This window comes from Dromaius novaehollandiae, chromosome 14, assembly GCF_036370855.1.
Source record: "Dromaius novaehollandiae isolate bDroNov1 chromosome 14, bDroNov1.hap1, whole genome shotgun sequence".
Classification (NCBI taxonomy): domain Eukaryota; kingdom Metazoa; phylum Chordata; class Aves; order Casuariiformes; family Dromaiidae; genus Dromaius; species Dromaius novaehollandiae.
The window spans coordinates 5,402,119-5,427,061 of NC_088111.1; the positions used below are offsets into that span (position 1 = coordinate 5,402,119).

General features: G+C 51.0%; 1 protein-coding gene across 1 annotated transcript; it reads right to left on the reverse strand.

The window, feature by feature from the left end:
- Positions 1–2,501: 2,501 nt before the first annotated feature.
- On the reverse strand, positions 2,502–17,843 carry AMZ1 (archaelysin family metallopeptidase 1). The gene is made up of 7 exons (XM_064520168.1): positions 17,774–17,843; positions 10,078–10,407; positions 9,192–9,359; positions 8,159–8,287; positions 7,612–7,775; positions 7,280–7,456; positions 2,502–3,204 (listed from the first exon to the last, which is right to left on the reverse strand). The coding sequence occupies exons 2-7, from the start codon at positions 10,379–10,381 to the stop codon at positions 2,641–2,643; spliced, it is 1,506 nt and encodes a 501-aa protein (XP_064376238.1). The 5' UTR covers positions 10,382–10,407; positions 17,774–17,843; the 3' UTR covers positions 2,502–2,640.
- Positions 17,844–24,943: the final 7,100 nt, after the last annotated feature.

Genomic DNA, 24,943 nt, shown 5'->3' on the forward strand with positions numbered 1-24,943 from the left:
CTGCTGCTCGGGGGGGTCGGGAGCTTGGTTAGGCACCTTTCTTGTCTTTCTTCATCTATCAGCAGTTTGCTGCTGCTCTACAGCTCTGGCACATGCAGAAAAGATGGGAATGGCACCTTTGTGCTTTAGTCCTGGTTATAACCTTGCTTTTCTGCATAACCTTGGCCAGATGCTTTATTCCTCTGTGACTCTGGCTGCGTGCTGGGGAGAAGGGCAAGGGTCCTTGCTCGCACTGGCAGACTGTGTAACGTAGGTGCTGAGCACTGCTCAGCTGCGCTTTTTGCTCTCCATGCTTTGCCCCAGTGCTGTTGACTCCGGATGGTTGCTGTAGCTCTGCACACCTGTGTGGGGAGTTTGAGCAGAAAACCCTGGAGACCAAACATCTTGTGCTGCGCTCTTGTGCATGGCAGCAGTGCTGCAGAGCTTGGCGGACGTGGAGGGCAGCCACCTCACAGCAGTGCCTTTGCACGAGCAAAAACCTGCACCGTCGTGTTGCATGGATGCTCTCTCCTCTCCAGCAGCCTGAGGACTTAACAGCCACTTTCCATCTGTCACCGCAAAGCTGCAGCTTGCATGTGGACCCCGCCGAGCTGCCCACGCTGGTGTGTGAAGATCTGTGGTCCCGTTTCGACGTACTCCTTACCTGGAGCGGTTCTGGACCAGCTGAGCTGGAAAGTCCTGTCAGTGGTGGTATCAAAAATAGCTCTTATTAGTAAGCAACAACTCTTTCCCAGAAATCCATGCTTTCCAGCAAAGCTATCGTGAGTCTATGAACTGAATGTCGTATAAGGACTTTCCCATCCATGACCTCTGCTAGCAGAGAGCTGGACTTTGCCGTGGTCGAAAGCTGCTGCCCTCCCTGGGGCCTTCCCCTCTCTAACCCTCGGGCGATGCTGTCACCCTGAGTTCATGGCATCTGTTTGGAAAGTTTCTAAAGCTCAGCCTAAGGAGTTGCTACAGAACCAAGTCAGGGCAAACAAGGCTGACCAAAAAAAAGTAATCCCTCGCTTAAAATAGTAAATCCATGAAAGCAACAAAAGAGCAAGTATGGGGCAGCGCACGGCTTTGTAATTGACGCAGGGCTGGTTTGGAAGATCGCCGCTGCTCTGAAGAACTCTTGGACGAGCAAGGCATGGCCTCAGGGGCAGCCGGGAGGGGCGGCAGCGGCGGTGGCCTTGGCTTGTCCCGGTGCGCGGCCTGGAAAAAGTGTGCTTCCAGGAATTGCCATCCTCCGTCCCGAGGGCAGAGCTCCCTTGCCCTCTGTGTGAATCATGCTGATGTGAGGCTGGGTTTGTGTCCCGCATCCAGCTGAGTTTATTAACGCAGGTTAACTCGCTCAGGTGAGTAGAAAAGAAAATCTCAGGCTTTTCTCAAGCGTCTCCGGCCGAGCCTCCCCCTCCCCGCCGCAGACGCGGTGGGGGCTGCTGTGGCCCCCTCAGCCTTGAGTGCCCAGGGCAGGCGCTGAGGAAAGGCAGAGCTGTGAGCTGCCCCGAGGGACACATCCCCGCTCTCCCCCCCGAGCTGGGCTCAGCCTCCCTGCTTGCCTCTCCTTTGGGCGGCTAATTCAAAGGTATTTTTAGACGGGAGAAAGCCGAAGCTTGGCTGTGGCCGCTGCGAGCACTGAGCTGGGACGGAGAGGTCGGCCTTCCCCAGAGCCCCAAACCCCGTCCGCCCCTTGAGCTCTGTCTATAAATAGCCGGTGAGGCCCGGCCTGCCCTGGCGCTGGCGAAGCGGGCTCCAGAGCTGCCCTTGCCAGCCCAGCACCCGTTCCTCTTCGGTGGGTGACCTGCGTGCTGGAGAAGGGGGAAAGGGCCGGTGTTTCAGCTTCCCGGGGCAGCGAGGATCCATGTGCAGCTCCCTCTGGGGTTAATAATCAACGAGTGTGTGAATGTTTTCAGAGGTTTTGCTCTCCCGTGCCAGTCTCCAGAGGAAGTGAGTAGTTCCCACTCACGGCTCCAAGCCCGGATCTGTTTGAGCGGAGCGGCTCCGGAGATCCCCTTGCGCGCCCGCCAGAAGACGGCCGTCACACTAACGCTATTCTTCACGGCGGAGCAGCGGCCAGCGATCGCTCGGCTTCACTCGCCGCGCTCCGTGCCTGTCCCCCACCTCTGCCCCCGGCCCCTAGCAGGAGCCCGTCAGCCTCGGCAGCACTCGGCACAGCCGCCGGCAGATGGGGAAGAGACCTGGACAGAGAGGAACACGTGGGATGGGGGCAAAGGAGAGGGAGAAGTGATATCTGTGCTTCAGACTGAGATGCTGAGTAGGGGGGAGCTCTGTGTCTGGGGGAGAGCTGCCCTGGCTTAGCTTGGGACTGTTTGTTCGGGTGACCCGAGCTCCTGCCTGGATACGTCTAGTGTTGAGCACGGTCCTTGAAACATGGCCTCAAAATGCAAGTGCCCACACAGACCTTGGCGTGGGTTTGGAGCTGCGCTGCGGCTTTAGGCCAGCGTAGGAAAAGCACCTGGAGGACAATAGATCGCATCAAAAATATACATTAGGAATCTCAGAAAAAGAAACACCTTTTATTCCTGTGGGGAGCTCCTGTTTCTCTCTGATAGCAACAACTTGTGTTGAGAAAGAGCAGAAGCAGGGCAATAACGTAACCAAAGCCATGTGAGCCTGACCTAAGGCGGACCCACGCTAGTTTTCCTCCCACCTCCAGCGATGAGGGGATGATTCCCCTTTGGACAGTTTTCTTGAACTCAGTTTCCTCCGCAGGGAGGAAAATTTGTCTCCGAGAACTTTCCGTAGCCCCGTGTTGTCCCTAGCAAAGGGCAGATCCTTCTTCATAGCAGGCAGCTGTCCTGTGAACATCTCCCACTTTGCCAGGGCATCCACAGTCTCGTCCACCTGCGCCAGTTCCTCCTCGGAGACGTTCCTCTCCAGGGCCGCGATGCACGTCTCCAGCCACAGCTCGTACTCCTTAATGGTGTCCGCGGGCCGGGCGGCGAGCTGCGCCTGGCCGGGCACCTCCGCCAGCGAGCACGAGCGCTCGTCCTGCTCCAGCTCCTGTCCGATGGAGAGGGCCTGGCTGCACGTGTCAGGCGTCAGCGGCTCGGACAAGGAGGTCACCGCCTCGGAGTCGTTCTCGCAGCACATGCCGGAGTCTGAGCTGAAGGGAAGGAGGTCCTCGGAGGCCGACAGCTCTGCCGACTCTTGCCTTGGCCAGCTGGACAGCATGGTCTGCGTCCAAGCGTAGAGCTTCTGCAAGGAGAGGAGAAACGGTTTTGTTTTAGAGAACGAGGGAAAACAGGTATGCCTTTCCCAAGGTTTGTCGGATAAACCTGGTCATCTCGGGTGCCTCGGTTTGAGATGCTGCTCTCTGCTAGGAGAAGGAGGGTTCAGACAGCTCACGGTTACCCTATAAAGCAGGGGCTTTTTGCTCCCTCTTTTTCTTGGGGCCCATGTCTGCAGCAGAGCTGCCTCCCGGTCAGATGTGGACTGTATCTGCCCCACTGAGACACAGCACAAACTCCCTCCCCCGGGTGCACGTGATCTCTGCCAGAGCCGAGCCGGTACCGCTCTGGAGGAAGCCGGCTCGGTATTAAGATAAAGATGAAGAGTCTTGTTTCATCGTGTTACTAGCTCCTGTGGCAATGTGCACTTTATTGCTAAGAACAGCTCCTTGCCTGTGAAGCTGAAGTGCACAAGAGGGAAGGCTGGGCTCCAGGAAAGAATTAATGAAAGGAAAATGTCTGAGACAATTTCCTTTCTAAATATTAAATGCTGCAACGGGGCATACAAGGGGTTGCTTCTGGCACATTTATTCCTTAAGCCCTGGGGAATGAATCACGGTACTCCAGTCGTCACCGGATAAAAGGTGATCTCTTTGTCTGGCTTGTTGGCATGTGTTGGGGTTTTTCTGTGTGTTTTTCAGCTTTTTCACACCCTCGTGGCCTCTTTCCCTATCTTTATTTGCTACAGCTCCCAGCTGATAGCTTTGCACAGCCCTGCAATTGCTCTGAGAAGCACAGTGGTGGCAGTTAAGGAATATGAAGTCGAGCTGTCCCCCGTGGCGTGCTGGGTGCTGCCAGGTCCACGTGTGCTCGGCTCAGGGTGAGCCCTGGGCTGTCCTGTGCCACCCAGTTCCCCAGCCCTACGCAGCTCCCTTCCCCCTCTCCTCCCCTACTGCTCTCTCTTTAGGCAAGTGACAGAAAAGATAAAGAGCTCAATTTGAGTGGGTGGGAGAAGCCGGCCCTGTTTCTCCTTTCAGTCTGTGCATGGGGCCTCGGGGAAGAATTTCATACAGGAATAAAATGGACTCTTTCAGCTAAGTTAAGCCACCCTGCCCCCTCCCTCTGGGGCAAGAAAAAATGCAAAGGGACAACTTTCCCCCTGCCTCGTCCCACCTCCAGCGTCCCTTCCCTCCCCCGGGTTTCAGGAACAAAGAGGGCACCAGACACGGCGATAGGAGCCAGGCGAGGGAAAGGGGCAGCGATGCTGTTTGGAAGCCGCAGCCAGCCCATAATGTTACGGTATCTCTTAAAATCCCCAAGACCAGTGAATTTCAGAAAGAGTCACAACCGTTATGAAGCATAATTCCCAAGAAGAGAAAAAGCTGTGGAGATGAGGATGGATTATTTAAGTCAAAAGCAGGGGATAATTGACCCAAGATCACTACAAAAACCAAAAAAGCTTTCCTGTCTCTCTGCCTCTGGGTTATTTGATTCGAAGTTGTGAAGGATTTTCGTGGCTGTGGCCTCATTTTTCGGTTCTCGTGCTTAACCGGGAAGGGATAACCTCTTCACAGTTTTCTCCTGCAGGAGTGTTTTAAATGGATGCCCACACCACGCAAATCACCAGGAACAAAAACCGTCGCCTGACGTTTCGCGGGGCTCCGGTTTGCGCTCCGGGTCAGGCCGCGCTCAGCAACACCAGCAGCTCCTCTCCGCGCGGCTGACGTACAAACCGCTGCACCGCAGCCGTCGGGACGGAGGTGCGTGTGGAGGTAGGGACCGCTGCGCTGTGGGCACCTACAGCTACCTCCGGTTTGCTGCAGTCTTAAGACAAACTGCTCTTTTCCACACTGGCCGGAGAGTGCATCCTTAGCAAAGCTAACTTGATTGATTCCCTATGGGAATTTTTCAAGCCTGGGGCATGGTAACCCCGGGAGCAGTGCAGCCACGCTGTGCCTGGGAGCAAGTCTAAGCTGTACTACAACAGTCCACCAAGAACCAACAGCGGTGAGCTAGAGCAATGTGCTTCCTGCGGCATGAGCTAGACTTAAAACGTGAACCTTTTCCCTAGCCAAGCTCTAGTCCTCAAAAATTAGTGGTTTAGCTCTGGTGAACCAGTATCTGCACTCAAGCTAGAAAGCTTGTGAAAGGTTGCCAATACTGCTGGTAACACGGTGAGGGTGTAGCCGTTCTATGCCGCTCACCCAAGCTCCAGAAACTGCCCAGGCTTTGGGTTTTTTGCAGTGCGGCCGCTACAAATACTGCAAACTAATATACGTGCTAGATGGAACTAGAACAGGTGGAACTAGAACTTCGGTCATGGTGAGGAAACACAGTGTGAATTATTTTGCTTTCAGGTTTCAAGATAACTCATACTGGAGTAAGCAGCTCTAAATGCAGCATGTTTCTGAGTGCAACTCAGATAAATACATGGAGGGGCTCATCCTCTTACGTAGCAACTGGTTTCCAGTCCTACGTGCTCTCCTGCCTATAACCTTGACTCGGTCACTGACTTTAGCAACATTACCTGCTTCTTGGGAGAAAGAGGTTTTGTCTGGCATTTCCCTTATTTATTACTGTCTGGGGCTGTTATGTGGTGGTGGTGGTGGGATTCTTGCCTGTTGTCCAAATGTGACTTCGAACTTGCACTTGGCCAGCCACAGCCCCTCAAAACACGGTTTGCAAGTAACTTTGCTTTCTGATCTTAGTGTCCAAATGCTCTGTGGTCTCGTCTGTCCAGTTACTTAACTATCTAATCCATCTCCAGCGTTTTACCCCTTGCCTCGATGCGGTAGCGAAGCCCTTACGGAGATCGTGACAGCTGGGCTATTGAGGCTTTGCTCTGCCTAGCTGAGCTTGTCGTTGTCAAGGGAGCAGGTGCGGCATTCGGGAAGTGTGTCCTTTCCTCAGGTTTGTGCTCATGGTGGCCAAGGGATGCTGAGCCAATTAGAGCATTAACTGCAGTTGTGAGGGGACAACGTTTCTAGAGATGCTTAATGCAGATGGCCGGTCTCTTCTAGGAAGCAATAACTGGACGCTGGCAGGTTGGGCTGCTGTTTATTCCTCTGGCGTTCGGGGCAATGTGGGGGCTCTCTCAGACATAAGCAAGGGCCAAACGGCCACAGAGTCAGAGATGGGTCCGGCAGTGCGGCGGGCACACGGACAAGCAACAAAACCACACGAGCTTGTTCTTTGGCCACGCGCTTTGGCGTGCCTCTGTGCGACTGTCTGCAAGCCGAATGAAACGAGCAGCATCCCTGTTCTCATTCTGCACGGATCTGTTACACTTAAAATCCACAGGCTTTAAAATAAGCAGCCATGGAAAATCCTGTCTCTGAGCATGACGCATGTCAGATGGGGGAAATTACAGCCAAGGAGCAGATAGGCTACGGAGTAAGAGCGGTAGGATTATTTATAATCCACCAGCCATTTGGCTACTGAGTCTGGCTCTTCAGACAACAGGGACAGACACCCCTTTCTAGTGCCAAGGCAGTGTTAGCACTGTTCTTGATGGTGCCGAAATGTGGTGTTAGCAGCTTGGGGCGGGGAGAGAGGCAAAAGATCAGTCTGAGACCCTCCCTTGATTATGGATTACCCTATGTAATAACTTGGGATCCTTCCTTATATCTTTAAACAGAGGAACTGCAGCACAGAACCCACCTAATATTTTCTCTCTGTTCCAAACAGCCCCAAAGAGGCAGAAAACTGTGCTGGCACATAGGAAAGGGCACAGAGGTGGCAATCACTGCATCTCCCTGCAGCTCTGGGCACACTTGCTCTGGCTTGACATCTGCCCACCCTTCCTGGCCTTGTTTTCCGGAGTCGTAAAATGGGGTAGGACTGTTGCACTGTCTCCTGACATGAACATTGCAGCCGAAAGCTCTAGAGATCGTGTAAAGTGCTAAGAGACAGTCACAGGCTGTGTACAATATACCCCCTTATTTAGGCATCAGCTTTGCCCCTTAGCAACTCGCACCGAGAGCAGCGTCCACGTTTAATGTGCTGCTGCAGCACGTGTGGCCCCGCGAGTCGGGGTGAGCTGCCCGGCGGCTGTGCTCCGCGTCCCCCCCTGCTCAGGACGAGCTGCTGGGTCTGTCTCTCACCCTGTAGCGCTCGACGAGTTTGAAGCCCACGACGTACTGCAGCTTGCGGAGGCAGATGGGACACGGCTCCAGGGGCCGCAGCAGGGCTTCGTCGAGGCTCAGCGCGCCCTGCATGATGCACTGCAGCCAGCGGCAGGTCCCCAGCCCCATCAGGTGGCAGATCTCGTGGCAGGTCACCTTTCAGGAAAGCAAAGATCGCAGCAGCACGTGGTCATTCAAGCTTCCTGCTTCCACCACCCCTGCTCCATGGGATGGAGATGCGTTTTACCCAGGCCTGAAATATAAATCCTACATTGCAAGAATCGTGGGGTGCAGGAGGTTGCTAGTCCTACCTTACAGCACTGGACCATCTCCAGGGCGCTGAACGGCAATGTCCGGTCTCTGCTTTCCTCGCTGACTTTGCATAACCGTTCCTTCCGCGTGAGGGGAGTCAAGCTGCTACAACCAGCCTGGGGGAAATCCCCAGAAAATCTGGCAAAGCTGCAGACTCCTACTTCTGTAAAGAAAGGCACACACCAGTGAGGCACCGGCTCCCTTGTGACTGCCTCTCACCTTAGGTAGCATGAAAAGAAAGTTGCTGTAGCACAATCCAGTTTAGCACGCTGCACTTCACTGCGCAGCATGCATCGGGACGTGCTTCCCAAAGGGTTTCTAGCACATCAGGTTCCTTTGCCTAAATCAGCCACCTGAGCCCTAACTCACCTCATTTTAAATCAGAGAAAAAACAAACAAAAAAACAAAAAAACCCCAGTTCCTCTTATCAAGGAGCTGACTAAAATTTTGAGGATAAAATTTGGCTTTTCTAGTCTCCCAGGGAAGGCTTTTTGGTATAGTTTTTTTTGCATCCTGTGCTAGGAGATCATCAGATGCAAATCCCACCTTGTCCTGGCAGGAATTTGCTGAAGGTGAAGCTCCAGGTCTCACATGGGTAAAGGTCCAGCAGTGTGAGTCCCAGGACACACAGGGCATCCATGGGCTTGTTGTTCTTCAGGAAATTCAGGATCCCATCTGGTCAAACACAAGAGAGATGTTCATTAAAGGGAAGCATCCCTGGAAGGCATGCAAGAGCCAGATTTCCTCCTGCTAACAGAAAGGAGCCTGTAATCCAAGCCACAGGTTGGCAGAGCTGCTGGACTCGGTATCTTGGATGGAGAAGCCCTGCTGTATGGCCCTTTCCCTCAAACTGGAGTATGAGCAGACCTAACCTCCTTTGAGGTGATGCTGAACACTGAGTTAAACCCAAGAAAAACTAAGGGTAGATTCTTGTTTTTGTTGCTGGGTGAATTCAGCACTAATCCATGGAAATAAGTGCCTGGAACCGTAGGAATTTCCCTGCAGGCATTTGAGAGCTGGCCTGTAGCAGCCCCACCGCTGCAGTGCTAGGTCTTTGCCGAGCACAGGCTTCCCTGGTACCCGGAAACCGCCTGTTCCAAAGGGATGTTTGTGCAGCAGGAGTTTGGCAGCCGGTAAACCCATCTCTCTAGGGATCCGTGTGACACTTGAACCCTAATTTCCTAACATGAAAGGCCAGTGAAGTCCCCACCTGCACTACCCAGGCTACTGATTTACTTTGGCTTTGGACAAGAGGTGGGAGAGCTCAGGGTACATGAAATCTCCAGCCCTTCCCCTTCGAGCTGATTTAGCCGCTTTGCAGTGCTGGATCTAAACGCAACAACACTGATAAATGCAAACAGGAGAGGAAAATATGATGAAAGTTACTTTGTTTTTTAATTCTTTTTTCCAGGCTCAAAGTTCTGGGTTTTCCACAGCAACAGGATTTCTCCCTTCTCACTCCCTTCCTCCCCCCTCCCTGCTCCGGCGGCAGAGGGATATTTCAGGCATTTCCGAAGGCAGCGCTCGTGCCAGCGTGCCAAGCCGATGTCCGTGCTGGCTCCGCTCTGCCAGGCCTTACCTGCGTGCAGCTGCACTCGGTCCGAGTCCCGGCTGTGGCGGTAGCAGCAGTGGATCGAAGAGACGGGAATGGAGGGAAGGCACTTTACGCGGAGGCCCAGGAAGAAAGACTCGACGCAGCTTTGGAGGGAGTCCAGCAGCAGGAGCCCCGCAGGCCCTTCGATTAGGTCTACGGAGAGAAGCTGTGTGATCAGTTCCTTGAAGTCAGGGTGAACCAGGAGGTCTCAAGGGGGGTTTCTAGGGCTGGCTGCAGCAATTGGAGAAAAGAAAGGCTGGCTCATTCTGAAGTTAATTGCTTACTATGGGATGGGGCAGACATCTGGAGATGGTTATATAGATATTGAAGGAGAAGCGGGGGCTCTTTCAGAGGAGCTGCTCAAGGAATGACTGCTATCTCTCGTAACAGAGCAGATGCTCCAGGAAGGTTTTTTCTGAGATAAGTTGTGCAGAAAGATTAACCTGGAGGGTGTGGGGGGGGGGGGGGAAATGTTTATTTTTCATGAACTGGCAGGGATATTGCAAAGATAAATGGGCTTTTAAATTATGAGGAGTGCCAGAACTGCTGTTTTATCCGGCATTGTTTTACCTACATATATCTATCTATAATATATTCACAACATGTCTCACCCAAAGGTGATATTCATAACATGTCTCACCCATGGCATTTACAGGAGATGTTTACTGACAGTTGTCATCATAGTTTATGACCCCGGGTTGGAGGCATGTCAGAGCATTTGGTATTACAAATTTATCTTTACGGTGGCAGTTGCCTTTCACAGGTTAGTCCTTAGAAGAGGCCGATGGGTATTAGTGTGCTCAGCACCACCCACCTCCCTCCCTTTCTGAGTAGCTCAGTCAAGACACCATGTTTTCTTAGCCCACATTACCTATAGGCTGCAGGTAAATGTGCTTTCGATAGAAATTCTGCTTCCTCCTCAGCATGGAGTGGTAGAAAGTTTCAAAGTCTTCGGGGGCGTCGGGATGGCTAAGGAGCCAGTCGAAAGCCGTCCTGATAAGCAGCGTGCAGAAGAGCGTTCTCTGGGGGTTGTAGGCTTCTGAAAGGAACAGCTTCTCCGCACTGGAGAAAGCTTTGGCGTAGAGCTCCTGCAGGGCTGGGTTGGTTGAGATCAGAGCATCCTTCAGAGCCCGGGGCCCGAAGCTGAATTCCTGAGCGTGTTTGCATTGCAGCATTTTGGAGATACCCACAGGTTGCGGCACTGCGTGGAGGAGTGGATACAACCATCAGCACATGGCCTTGCGAAAAGCCTTTGCTCTCAGAGCGGTTTGTCCCGAGATCCCAAACACATGGTTTGACTGGGTGCTCGGCAGTGCTGTGCTTGGAGCTGGCCGGGAGCCCTACGCTTGTGTGTGACGACAGCTGATGCAGGGTGCTCCACATCGGCACGTATGTCTCTGGTTTATGGGCAACGTACCAGTAGATGGTGCTCAAGAATGTGTAGCCCCATTATTGCTACCAGACATCTAGATTAAATCATCTTGTTTGGGTTATTTTTTGTCTTTTTTTTTTTTTTTTTTTTTTTGTGACCCATCCCAAAGTCCCAATAACATGGCAAATATCCCTGTGTATTTGCAGACATCTGGCTGCACTAGCCCTCGTGTGTCATTGAGAAGTGGTGCTCCTTTCTGCTTTAGCTAAAACTCACTGGTGTTGGGGCTCTCAAAGGCACAGAAATCCAGGGCAGGAGGAAATAAGAGGTAGATCTTCCTCTTTATTTTTAGGGCATGCCATCTGGCAGCCCTAAGCCTAAACTTCTGACTGATCTAACACCAGTAAAAGCAGCTATGCACTGTTGACCATTCCCTCTAAGAGCTTTTAATCCTCACTCTTAGGTACTGACCCGGGTTGTCTGCTAGCTCACAGCGCTGTCGTCAGGCTGCAAGATATGGCCAGCCTGATGTGCAGGTGGGACGTGGCACGCATGACTTGTGTTTGTCGGTTGTACTGCTCTAGCTAGATACTTACGGGCCCACTGCCATCATGTCACTTCATGAGCAACTTCATGTCATGCTGTGTTAGCATCAAGAACGCTGGTGATGATGCTAAGTGGTAAATAAAGAGCAAATAAAAGCCCGCAGCAAAAAGAAATTCATTCATAGCATCCCGGAAATATCCTTTCCAGGGTACTAAGGCCAGCGTTTTCCAAAGAGCTGCAGAGGTTGGGCACCTGACCTCTGTTTCCCATTGCAGATCATGCATCTATGAAGATCCCAGTGAGTATCTTGGAGAGAGCAGAGAAAGAGAGGAAACAGTGCTACCCCTATGGCTACTGTATGTCTGGGTTTTCCAAAGACATTTGTTTTTTGCAAAGAGATCATGCCAAGTAGAATTAGAGTATTTTGGAACAGTAATTTGGGCAGAGCCACCAGCATCTGGACTCCTGGCTATGAACACTGTGCATGCATAGCCCTGACTCCACGGTGCATGCAAGGCTGATACCAGAGGTTGACTGACCAGTACGTGGATATTACGCACATGGTCAGTATGTGCACAGTGAATCCAAAGCGTTCTGGAGTATCGTATTTACTGCACACATTTCCACGCAAGAAATCCATGACCAATATGGGAGTCTAAGCCAGAAATTGTCTGAAATGCATAGCTTAAAGAAAAAGCCCTTAGGCCTTTGAGTTATGCTGTGGAAAAAAAAGCATGTGCTGGAAAAGCGGTCAACAAATCGTAATGTGCTTCTTCTCGAGTCTTAGGATCTTGGCACAAGTAAGGGCTCCATCACTTCGCGTACAGCAGAATGAAAGTATATGTGTACACACACACACACAGCGCTGGGTTTCTGCAGAGGAGTACTATCTTCTATTAGGTAAGTTAAGGCTATTTTAAAAGAAACCAGATGAGCTTCCTGGGTGCATAAGAAAATCTGTAAGCTGCTGACCATCACCATTCAACAACAGCATGTGACCACAGGAAGAAGAAAAAAAAAGAGGTGAAATATTTTAGAAGGAACTGGTTAAGTCTATAATTTAAGTAGCTTTGCAGCCTAGCTCTGTCAAGTGACTTTCAGTGGCTCTTGGGAACAGCGATATAACAATGAATTCAATACTTAAAAAAAATAGTACCAACAGGATCCCAATTCTTCCCTCAGTTACTCAGAGACAGCTCTGGTAGTTTGTGCCAAAAGAGAAAGATGGCAGCTTAATAAAATTAATATATAATTTCTTTACATCTAACCAAGTAACCCTTGGGAAGATACCTGTATGCATAAGCAGTCCTTAACAAAGTCTCATTCTGTATGCTCTTTTTTGGCACTACCAGTAGGTAGCAAAGGAGAGGGAATGGGTAAGCAGTTTTCTTTTATTCCTGCAAGCGTTGTATTTTGCTAGTATCAACGCCTGACTGCAGATAGCACAGTGGGACCTGAAGTGGTACTGGGGGCCTAATCCAATAGCAGCTTAGAGATAAGACCTACAACGCTTTCTCAGCCACCTCTGTGTGTTGCCAAATTGCTTCTGCTGATTTTTACAGGTAGAAACAAGAGTTCAGGTGAGGTTGTATTGCACTTTATTAGCAAAATCTCTGCAGCTCTGATTTGCTTCCAGACTTGGGAGGGTAAAATGAGATTCATAGTCCCACTGAAGTCATCAGGAGTTTGGCCGTGGGGTTAAGTAGGGCCAAGATTTTACTTATTCTGCATAAACTTGAAATACTGGTGATAGGCAGAACTTACACATGGAAACCATTAGCTATATTAAAATCACTGAGGGTGTGATCTGGCTGTCTACTGCTTCCAAGGAAATCAAGGAGATCCTCTGCAGACTCATGCAGTACTTTGCAGAACCGTCCTAGGAAAGTCTCTGTGATGGTCCAGGTTGAGACTGCTCTTGTCAAAGATGATTTCTGAGAAGCGCAAGCTGCTTTCCCCAGCACTTCCTGGTGAGTAAATGTAGCGTGGGTATGCGGGAGGGGGAGTTGGTTGGAAAATGAATAGATTTTTCTTTTCTAAATGGGAAGTAGTGAAGAGTGGATGTATGCAACAGCGAGTACAATGAGCGCACAGTCTGTTGGCGTATGTTCCCCCGGGCTCTCTCAAGGGATATAGTGTGTACCCAAAGCTGTGGGATATACATTGTTTCCCAAGGCTTCCTAAAAGGGAACATTCACCCCGTACCAGCTTTCCCCATCTACGAGCACCGGCGTGCTGTGAACATCCACCAAGCCCAAAGATGTCCATGACTGCACTCAGTAGCTTGAAACCTCAAGCAGAGGAATTCATTTGCAATGCCTGGTCTGGAGTTATCTCCCTCTCCTGTACTCTCTGGTTTTGCCTCCAACAGAACAGCTATGACCCATTACATTCTCCAAGCCCAACATGATTATTTTTATTTAAGAAGATTTTCTAAAATACTTCACTAGAGAAAACTAATGTTTCAGAAAATTTTTATGGACGTCGTTAGCAGTTTAAAAAGGAAACCGTTTTACAACATTAACTATAGTAGATGTTATTTGCGCCTGATCTAATATATGGGTGTAGTGTGTCATTAACTGAAGCGGTGCAAAAGGGCTTTGTAATTTTCAGCGTGCGTGTAAGGGATGCAGCACGCTCTGATGCGATGCCTCGGCAAGGCATGGCACATTGGCTTAGACAGGCGTTTGGTTTTTCTCAGTGTTTAAAATACCAAGGTGGTGATGCTGAAGTGAAAGCACCAATGCCTCCTTGTGCCCCTCAGGTATAGAAGAAGGAGAAATCAAGAACTGAAAAAAAAGAAGAGCAAAAGTGCAAGGGAAACTAAAAAAAATAAAAATAAAATATACTTTGAATCAACAGCAAAGCTTCCTAAAACAAGCTGGATAGATTCATAATCTTTAAAGCAAAAAAAAAAAAAAAAAACAAACCAAACCAAAACAAAAAAACTATTTTTTTTTTAGTTTTCAGGCCTCTTGCTTAATGACAAACCTTGGAATTTTACCCGTGAGTCCTGCAGAGGAGAAAGTAAGCCTTATTATTTAAAAGGCCACTAACTTGTAGCTGAACTTGAGGAAATCCTCAAAATAAGGAATGCCAATTTAAAGATCTGCAAATGAAGACGCTTACCACTTCCACTCCATTCTCTATTCTCACCACTTTAAAAAAGCATCCTATTTCCAGTCTGAATTGTATTATTCCAACTCGCAGCCAGTTGCTCACAGTATACTTTTTCCAAAATAAAGAGCACCCTGTTACTGGATGCTACGAAGGGGCTATGCTGATCTCTGTAGTGCAAAACGTGAGGTTGTGCCACCAGGGCAGCCCCCAGGGTCCCCGCGGGACATGGATGGGGCCACCCTGGGCAGGGAATCCCGAAGGGATGGGAGCTAAGCCGGACACTTGGCCGCCTGGACGGCATGCCGGGGTGCACAAGAGAGGTGGTTTTTCCAGGCTCAACACATCAGAGCTGAGCAGTCAGTGTACTCCCTTTGTTACAGTAACCCGTAAAGGATTTTATATGCAATTCAAGTTACTCATAAATTATTCTCTTTGCAAATCAGGCACCTATAAATTATTCTCTGTAATTGAAAATTACCTATGAATTATTCTTTTTGTAATTCACAGATATGTCATTTATTCTCTATTCTATTGACATTGCTTTCTTGGATAGACACGCCTGGGGCTGACAGTGTGTAATGCTCCAAAGCCAAGGCAATATCGCACAGTATCGTGCAAGTTCACTGCAATATTCTGACACGATAGAAACGGTCCTTGGCGAATGGATCCCATGTTGTATTGGTCCAGAAAAGGTCACCCAATGCTTAACAGTTTTATCTGGGATTTTATGGAATCTGGCCCTAACATTGTATATATTGGATTGTGTATATGTATATTTTTTAGGCTGACCATTCTAAAGTTGTTTATTTTATAAGTCAACTTCTAAGTCATTTCTAACTCTGTCCCTCTCATATACCCTGCAGACGGCAGATGCATGGAAGGAGCGTTAATTTGGTTCCCTTCCCCTCTCAACTCTCATGAAGTATTTAGAGACAGATTCATTTAACTGGACTCTGCATGTCAGAGGGACATCAGCCAAGTCTGTTAAAACTGATTAATTGCTTAAATTAGGCACAGTACTGTAAATAAGCGGTGATAGTGCAGAAAATTCATAGCCCGTCAACCTAAATGAAAAGCCCAGACCAAACATAACAAGCATTAGCTAATTATCAATAAATGCCCTAGTTGCTTAATAGCTCCTTAATAGCTCCTTTCCTGAGATTCGCAAGTGTTATCTGCTACTGCTACTTTTAGCTCATTCTCGCCTCCCCAGTATAACACAGAAGACAGCCTGAAAGCAATATTCCCAATTTGTTGACCTCTATGGAAAATGATTTTTCTTGACCGAGAAGTTCCACTCATAACGGGTAAGAAAGTCCAGAGCAGCAGAAGAAAAAGAGGACATTCAGACGTGGGAGCATTTAACCCTGGTACAAATACAATTCTCGTCACTGAAGCGCCTTCCTCAAGGACCTAAACGCAGTCATTTGCACAGACTGATGCTTTGCATTAACTTTGCATTAAGAGACTTTGCATTAAATGGCCACAAAGCAATGAATCAGATCTCTGTGTGTTCCAGACCATAAAATTAGATAAGATCCTTCTGGCCTCAGGTACTGCCAGATTCCAATAATATATATGTGTAATGTCTCCAGAATATGTTTGTGACACTGAAACAGATGCTTTGTGTGGTCTCTCTGGGAATGAGTCATTCCTGGAGCTGTGGAAACCTTCAGGGCTGCACACACGCCTCTATTTGAAGAGAATCTACCTGTAACTGTGATTGATACGTTACTGCCTTTAAGGCTCAATCCTGGAAGTTCACCCTCATATAAATCTTTCTAATACATTTACTTGGACAAGTCAGCTTGACAACTCATGTGTGGACAGGTTTGCAGGATTAAAAACTAGATTTGTAAAGGTCATTATGTACCTAAGATGGAGACAGATGTTTGCAGGTTTTTAAAACACACCTAGACATCCACTTTCCCCTGATGCTGTTTCATGTTCAAGGCTGCTCTCTTCAGTTCACCCTTCTTCATATGAATATGTATTAAGGACATACATTATCCATAGTCTCAGTCTTGTATCCTAAAGATTTTGCATATTCTGTGCTCATACATAATGCTACTATTTTGTGTAGTGCCTTCTATTTGAGGATCTCAAAGAGCCATACAAACATTAATGACCTGGTCTGTGCTCCCCTCCAGAAAGCAAGATGAATGTATATGCCTTCCCCCTCCTCCCACTCACCACCCATTTATTCATCATTTTTAGTGGTGCATGATTTTCTCTGTTCATTTTAGCCCAGTTAAACACTTCATAAGACTCCTTCCACGCACGTGTGCGATGGCTGCATTCTCTTTCCCTTGTTCTTACAGGAAACAAACCTGTGTGACCCTCCGGTTATTCCATGCACATTTGATAACCAAAGAGCCAAAAGCACCCAGAGGTGGAGAGCACTGTACGCCAGACATAGCCCTGCAGAGATATCCGGGCTCAGATCATTCACAGCTCTGGGCACTTTGCTCTCCATCATACTTGTCTAGACAGACTAAATGGTTTCTGCAAGACAACCCCAGCGTTAGCCAGGAAAGAAACTGCAGAGTTTCCATACAGATGAATGCATGAACATGTATGGCTCTGGTTAGATACTCCCTCGAGCACGGGCATTATAAAAGTGGTTGATCATGCAGCATAAATGCACTGTAATGCCATACCTCTTCCCAAGGAACCCAAGTGCTTTATTTGCACTGTGCTGGGTAGGGGATGTTTGCATCTGTTTTACAGCCAAGGAGAGTGAGGGGGCACCAGGTACTGCCACTGCCAGGGAGCCCCAAAGCCAGCACGGCCTGGGGCAAGCCAGACCCCAACCCTGTGATTTCTTAATGGCCACCTATCTCTCTCTCTCTCTCTATATATATATATATATATCCTAACCACCAGACAGCACTGCCAGCCCGGGGGTGGTGCTCTGGAAATGCTGCAGAAGTGGGTCCTGCTCCTGGGACACCTGCACCCCCCTGGCCCTGCTAATCTGGGAAGGAGGCAGGTGACCCGGTGTTGCCAGGGGGATCCCACAGGTCAGCGGGTGGGGAAGGGATGGGTCCTCCAGCACCCAAACCCGGGGCGGAGGGGGCACCGCGCACGGCCCCAGCACCCCGGGAGCAGACCCCGAGCAGGACCCCCCCGCACCCGGGGAGGATGCACCGAGCAGGACCCCCCCGCACCTGGGGAGGATGCACCGAGCAGGACCCTGTGCACCCGGGGGGAGGATGCACCGAGCAGGACCCCCCGCACCCGGGGAGGATGCACCGAGCAGGACCCCCAGCGCGCAGCGAGGCTGCCCCAAGCACGGACCCCGGCACCCGGGGAGGCTGCTCCCAGCGCCCGGGGGTGGATGCCCCGAGCGGGACCCCCGGCACCCGCGGCGGATGCTCCCGACACCCCGGGAGGATGCCCCGAGCGGGACCCCCGGCACCCGCGGAGGCTGCCCGGAGCACGGACCCCCGCACCCCGAGGAGGATACCCGGAGCCCGGACCCCCCCCCCCCGCCCCTTCCCCCCGCGGCGGCCCCAGCTGGACTCACCGCCCGCGGGCCGGGGCTGCGGCGGCCGGGGACGCGCGGCAGGGCCGGGAGCGCCGGCTCGGGGCGGGCGAGGCGGAGCGGAGCCCGGCAGCGGCGGCAACGGCGGCGGCGGAGGAAGGAGGAGGAAAAGGGGGAGCACGGGGGGGCTCGGCCCCTCCGCCGGGAGCCCACGGGATTCGCCGAGCGGCGCCGAGAGCCGCCTCCCGCCGCCGCGGGCTCCGGCGGGGCGATGCGCGGGGCAACCGCCGGGGGGCGCCCTGCCCGCAACCCCCCCCCCGCACCCCCCCCGGGGGCCGGGTCCCCCCAAACTGGGGGTGTTGGGGGGGGGGAACCGGCCCGGGAGCAGGTGGCTGCAGCCCCTCACGAGTCCCCGGCTCCCGGGAGCGGGAGCGAAGCCGGAGCGCGCTCCGGGAAGCGCCTTGCCGGAAAAGCCGCGGGCCGAGCGCCCAGCCGTGCCCGGAGGACAGAAAGCCCCGTCATCTCCTCGCTTGATGAGAAATGGATGACGCCGTGGGGGTCTGGGGACTGCAGCACCGGTTACGCGGCTGTGCCGGCGGCTGGGAGCTCCTCCGCGGGAGCGGGGCTTGCGTCTGCCTGGGTGCTTCGCTCAGCACCTCTCGCCCACGTGAGAGGCTTTTTTGTCATCCCAGGATGTCCTTTAATTCGAGAATATCATCTGTTCTTGGAAAGGTTAATGATGTTAGAAGAGCGGAGCCCCATTTCTCCATCCCTTGATATTTTCTCGCTTTTATGTTTCGATCCCTCCAGTGCTTTGATCACTTATTTCATCCCTCGCTAGATGGAAGGAAAAAGGAACAGCCTGGCTGGGCCCCAAGCTCGTCCCTGCGTGGTGCAAGCCGAAGTTGGGCGATAAATGTCTGGCAGCCTCAGTAGCTGTAGTGGTCCTTGAAGGTCAAATCCTGCCGGCACAGCCCGGCACCAGTAAGGGCCTTGCAGGAGCCAGCAGAAATACCAGAAATGCCAGCTGCTCTCGTAACCAGGCCGGGGGGGAGCAGCAGCTTCGCCCGGCAGTGACGGCTGCTAGCGACGCCGCTTTGCGGGACACCGGCCTGCGATCCAGCGTGCGGGCGGGCGGGCGCGAGCCGCAGGGCCTTGCGGGAGGGAGCACGCTGCTTGTCCATGCGAGACCCCAAGCGCAGGACATGCCCTCTGTGCTGCTTTAATTGGTTGCTGCTTGTAATTAGAGTTTATGGGCATTAATTAACTTAAATTATCTACTTGTACGTTGCTGTTTGTATACCATCAGCCTGTCCCGAACGGTACAGATCCCACAGAACTGGACCTGCCCTGAGGAAGCTACGAGCTGAACCAGACACAAGCGTTGTGCGGAGATCTCGTGTTCCCCAAATGCAGTATTTTTTTGCGGGGGGGGAAGAAACTGATTGCATTTAAACTTGATATTTAATACTTGGCTTAGCTGACAGACCCCTGGCTAATCAGCATGGGTAAACATGTGTTGTAAATAAATGTTCTTACAATGATGCATTTAGCTGTCACTGTCCTGGGCAGACACAGGAGGAGCTGGGTAGTCTGTGCCCCAGAGAGCCGACAGGTTAATGGAGATTAAGACCAGGAACAGACTGGTTAGGGAAGAGGCACACACTCACTCTGTAACATTTAGGAGGTGGGTGGTTTTATTAAGAGAGCATCAGTATAATAGGAAGCCAAAGGAAGGAAGAAAGGGAGGAGGTGGTCAAAAACCAGGTGAGAAGATCACAAGGAGTCCTAAAGGGCAGAGGTGCAAAGACTTGGAGATAGAGAGCGAAGGCTGGGATGGAGCAGGATGAAGCCAGGCGCTGGTGCAGTTACGCTCAGCACTGGCTCAGCTGTGATTAAAGCTGGTCGCAGCAGAGACGATGTTTGCCACAAGTGGCCTTTATCTGCAGCGGGCAGCAGCAACCGTTACTGTGCTCCAGACTCTGTTGTTCAGGCTGAGTTGTGTTTCCTAGTGAAGATGTGATATGTTGCTTCAGAGCAGAAAGACATTAAAAAAAACAGACCTGTGTGCCTTCAGTGGGTGAGTGCAGGAAACCCCATGAAGTACCATGTCCTCAGTGCAAAGTGGAACGAAAAAAGTCCCCGACTGATGCCTACAATTTGAACTTAAGAGATTGTAGTTGTTTAGCTGAAAAAAACACAAAATATACATAGCTTCACAAGGAGAAAAGCCAGGTACCCAAGAGCTTCTCGGGCTAGGAAGAAGAGGTATGGCCCAAACCCACAGCTGCAAAATGAAGCAAGGCCAATTGAAATGAGAAAATAGGTGTTAATTTTTCAGGAATGAAGTTGATTAGCTGCTAGAATAAATTACTAAAGAAAGTGAAAATTTTTCCATATGTTAATGTTTTCCAATCAAGATAAGATGCCTTTCTGCAAGATGGGCTTCAGCTAAGGACGTGTTAGTGGGCTGAGCATAGCAATGATGGGTGAAATGTGATGGTTTCTGCTAGATGTAGAGATGTGACCTAATCGTCCCATCTGGCTTTTGAGTCAGACTGTGCTTTTGGTGTGTACTTTAAACCCTTCCCGGATGGCTGTGGTGGTGCTGGATGGGTCCTGGAGGACAGCCCCCAGGTGCCTGCTGTGACCCTAGGCAATTTAGGAGCCCTGAAAAATGGGAGAAGTTGGGCCCTGGGTTATTGGGCAGTTTTATTTGCCTTCTTCTCCCAGCTGGCCAGACTGGTGTACGTGAGCCTGGCGGGTCCGGACCTGGGTTGGGTGTCTCCGGGCGAATCAAATCGGGTTCACATGAGGCTGCTGAACACCTGGCTGGTCGCGAGCAACCCCCCGACCGCCCAAGTCAGCCACCCCCGGCCAGCGAAGAGAGCTCTGCCTCGGCGTCTGCGGCCTTTTCGGTTCCACCGCTGACCTGTGGTGTGACGAGAGGCGAATCGTTTCCCCTCTCTGCTCGTTTCCTTTTGCAGCTTTGGTTGCCTTTTCTGTTTGATCCGGAGCTTTTCAAGGGCCTCCTCCTGGTGCGGTTACACTCTGGATACCTGTGCAGTTGTTTTTCAGACAGCGAATTGCTCGCTGCAGATGTGAGCTCTCCTGTTACTGGAGTTCTGCCTATTTGGAAGTTGTGGTGCTACTTCTGTGTCTTTGTAGTCTTGGGACAGTTTTGACAAGATGACTTTTAGTTTCAGGGAGTCTACGCTGCTCTCTCAAAGTGTAAATGCACACAAGGAAACTTTAAGATAGTTGGATACTGGTATCAGCCCAGGCAAAGCAACGTGAGCTCATCTCTTGTTCTCTCTCCAACCACAGAGCACTGACCTAGATTTAGGCAGCACTGCATAAGGTTGTATTACTATTACTATATTGCCCTGGGCCCTGGAGCAGCTGTGCGAGGAGCTGTCTCACCTTTGGACTGGGCTGTGTGCAAGGAGGAGAACTAGGGAACGCACAAAAATATTAACCTAGTCTCATGGTGCCGCCTCTACAAAAATGAGGGGGCCGTAAAATTTGCTAGCAGGTATAGGCACAAAAACCACAGAGTGAGATCTGCGACAGTAGTGGTGACGGAAAGGAAGAGGATGAACGAGACTAACCAGGTTGTGGTGGAGAATGAGAGTTACAGTCCTGGGAGTCACTGGGAGAACGTGGTGTGTGCTGCTCTTCGGGGAGAGGCTGGGTTTCCCTGCAAGCTAAAGATGTTGTGTTTCTGGTAGATAGAGGGTCTGAAGCGGGAGAGGAGCAATTATTGAAGCAATCATTCTCTTTGAACAGGAGAGCCTGAAAGACCATCTCCGATAAGGCCACAAGAGCTTTGTGCTTCCTCCCTGAAAAAGAGCGGTTTGGCTCAATAGCTGCATCAGAGGGGATAAAAGGGAGATGAAATGCTCCATGGCGTTCATTCACAATGATACTTTTTTTTTTTTTTTTTTTAAGGGTATTATACTGGTGCCGTGGAAAGGCTCCTCCCGTGCCCAGCTGCTGCTCTGGGTGCCACCCAAGTCGGCAGGGTGGGGATACGCCCGGGGGTGATGCCTCGGGCCCGGTCCATGGCCCTGCCCTGCGCAGCCCTAGGGAGGAACCTCGCCGAGGCACGGCAACAAGTGCAGTACCCAGGTTTTTCTGTGATTCCCTTCAAATATCTGGGTGAAACAGCTAGGATGAGCCGCTATGCAGGATGATTTCCTTTCTTTAATAGAAGGGGGAGGAAAAGAAGAAAAGAGCAGCCGGCACCTTCTGGTAGGTGATGGAGCGGAGCTGGGCTGGAGGCACCAGCGTCCCTAAGGCAACGCGCGTGCTCTGGCTGGAAGCGTGCCGGAGCAGCAAAAGTCTCCCTCTCCGCTGCGTCCTGGCACCATCCAAGCTCTATTGGCAGACTGGGGAGCAATGTTAGTGCAAACAATCTTTGGCTGGCTTTACTGTAGTGACACAGAGATTAAAAAATAAACAAAAAGAGCCCAGCCCTTCTTCGATTACTGAGAGCAATCTGCTGTTGCAAGTTGCTGCTGGATGGAAAGATACAGGAAGGGAGGAAAAAGGAGAACAGCTATTAAATGAAGCTGAAAACACTGAGCAGAAGGTCTTCAGGGAAGTGAAGAGGAGCCATTTATTTGCAAATCTGTTGCTAGATCATGCTTTCATATACAACCTGGGCAGCTTCTAACACCATGGGTTTATTCAGATTTAAGACTTTTCACTGATGTTACAGACCTTTGAGAAGGGGTTGTCCACCCAGGGATCTAGGTATCGCCTTGTTCAAATCTGTCTTTGGGCCAGTCTCAGGAAAATTATCTTACCCCAAGCTGTGCCCATATGCAGGGTCGTCTTCCCTTTTTACCACTGACTTCATGGTTGAAGTTTCTCTGTGGGAAGTCAGAGTGGATGGTCCATGACTCCCGTGAGGAAGCCTGAGCTACAGACCTCCATATGGCCACCGAGGCAGATGAAGGGGCAGATATACTTCTACAGCAAGGAGAATGTAACTGCAGGGCACAAATTTGGCCTGGAATAGAAAATCTGGGGATGGTACAAAGCAAGTCTCTTATTTTTGCTGCTGAAAATTTTGAGGATTGTTGCCTCTGGGCTCCTGGTTAGGATTTAGGAGCAGCCGGGAAGGAGGCTGCTGTCTGAGCAATCCATCCCGGGCTTTAAGCTCGCCCAGTACCTGGTTTGTGCATTCCCCGGGGGTTCGGCCAAGTTCACTTATCCAGGCCAGCAGAAATCGCTCCTCGCTTCCTGGTTTTGGAGGAGGTGTTAAGTAGGACATGGTTAAATTTGGGATTATTAGGAAGAGAAGAAGAGTAGATACTTCCTTTGAAATGTTTTGGTTTGATAGCAGGTCCTTGTGCAGAGAAATGTGAAGAGCTGTCCTTTGCAGAGGGCTGGCGGGTGAGGAGTTTGCAGCAAGGAAACTCTCCATGAGAATAAATCACTGGGCAGAAGGGGATGTGATGCTTGGGACCGTTTCAAGTTTCTCTTTATGTGGCCCTGACTGACGACCAGTCCTGCAGCTTTTCAGCCCAAGGAGTGTCTTGCTGATGGCACCCACTGGGGGACGGGCTCAGGGACGTCCTGCGCTGGCACCTCAGTCTAGAAGGAATTTGGGGCCTGGTGTGTGATAGCACAGGTTGGGGGGTTCTGGTTGGTGGTATCTCCTTTCTAAGCTTTACTAGAGAGTTTTCAATAATCTAACTGCAGATAGAGCCCTTTACGGAAGATCTGCTTGGAAATGGAGGTCTGTGGATGAGAGGCACAGCCCACAACGAGCCGTCTGCGTCATTAAAAACTGCAGAGAGACGAAATACAAGATGGAGAGGACAGATATTCGGAGCCACTGAGAAAGAGAAGCACTTTCAAGTATTTTACTGCAGAGATGACTGGAGAATTTGCCTAGGGCATGATCTTCTCCTTGCACTGTCCTTGGCTAGATGAATCACGCTGTGTAGCCTGGCGGGTGGTGTTAGTGACCCAGAACCCTCCGGATGCTGGTACGGGGCTTGGCACGGGGCTGAGCTCGGGTACAGAGGCATAAGGCAATGGGGAGAAACCAGCTTGCAGAGCTTTTTGCCTGAGCTAATATCTGTGTGTGCTGCTGGACTCATCTCCTCTGTGGCCTGATGCAAGGTGGTGACTTCTGCTCATGGATAGACTACTGCCTGCTTTTCTTCGGGCTAGGTGATGATCCAGTTGTGCCCGGTGATGTTAAGAAGGCAGCTAAAGGCCAAGTGCTGTTGCTGGAAACCAGCAGTGAATTAATGCGCCGTGTGTGATTAATGTGCTTTTTAAACGCATTCATGTCCTGTCGCACCGGCTGCGGCTCTTGTGTCACACTCGGTGTCCTCAGAACATTTATTAGCCCTACAGATCCCCTGATTATTGCTTTCTCTTTTATAATTAAGCCATGAAACACAGCACGGCGCAGCTTATGCGGTATTAATTCATGCCTGGCATATTCTGCCTGTGCCCTAGGATAAGGCTAAATGCTGTCAGCTGGATTGGTCTCTGCACAGTTGCTATTTTGAAATTTTTTTAATACGATCATAAAATGAGATTCTGCATGCTTATGGGCAACCCGGGGCTGGCTGCTGCTGAAAGCAGGAGCAAAGCAGGCTCCAGCTTCCTTGGGAGCAGGATTTGCCCCAGCAGTGTTAAGAGAAGAGGCTCCCTCCTGCCCCAGGTGCCACCTGAGGCTCCCCAGGTCCCTGCTGTTAGCTGTGGTGTGGTGGTCGTACCTCCCAGCGTGCTTTCTGCTGTCTGTCCATCTCGGCACAGGAGTGTGAAAACGAGTCTCACGAGTGACTTTTATTTCACTTCCTCTCATCCTGCTGTTTGTTTGTTTGAGGTTTAAACCGAATCCCGGATTTCCTGCTGGGCTGCGGCTCCGTGTCCAACTGCAGCCGCCGTTGGGGCAGTTTTCCTCCCAGCCGGTCGCTCCTGCCCCTCGTAGGGCAGCTCAACAGTGTGTGCGGCCGTGGGGTGAGCTGAGTGGGGAACGAGCAAGTGGGAAAGCATGTCTGAAATAATTTTTTCCCCCCTCTCCCAGGAATTAGTTTTGGGAGTGATGGAGCTGCAGGGATTGGAGCTCGGCGTTACCGATGAGGGCGATCACTGGAACGGCCCAGTGCACTCCTGCGCCTGCAGCCTCCAGAGGTAACAGTGTTCATGTGCCGAATTTGTGCTGCTTTTGCGGTATTGGGT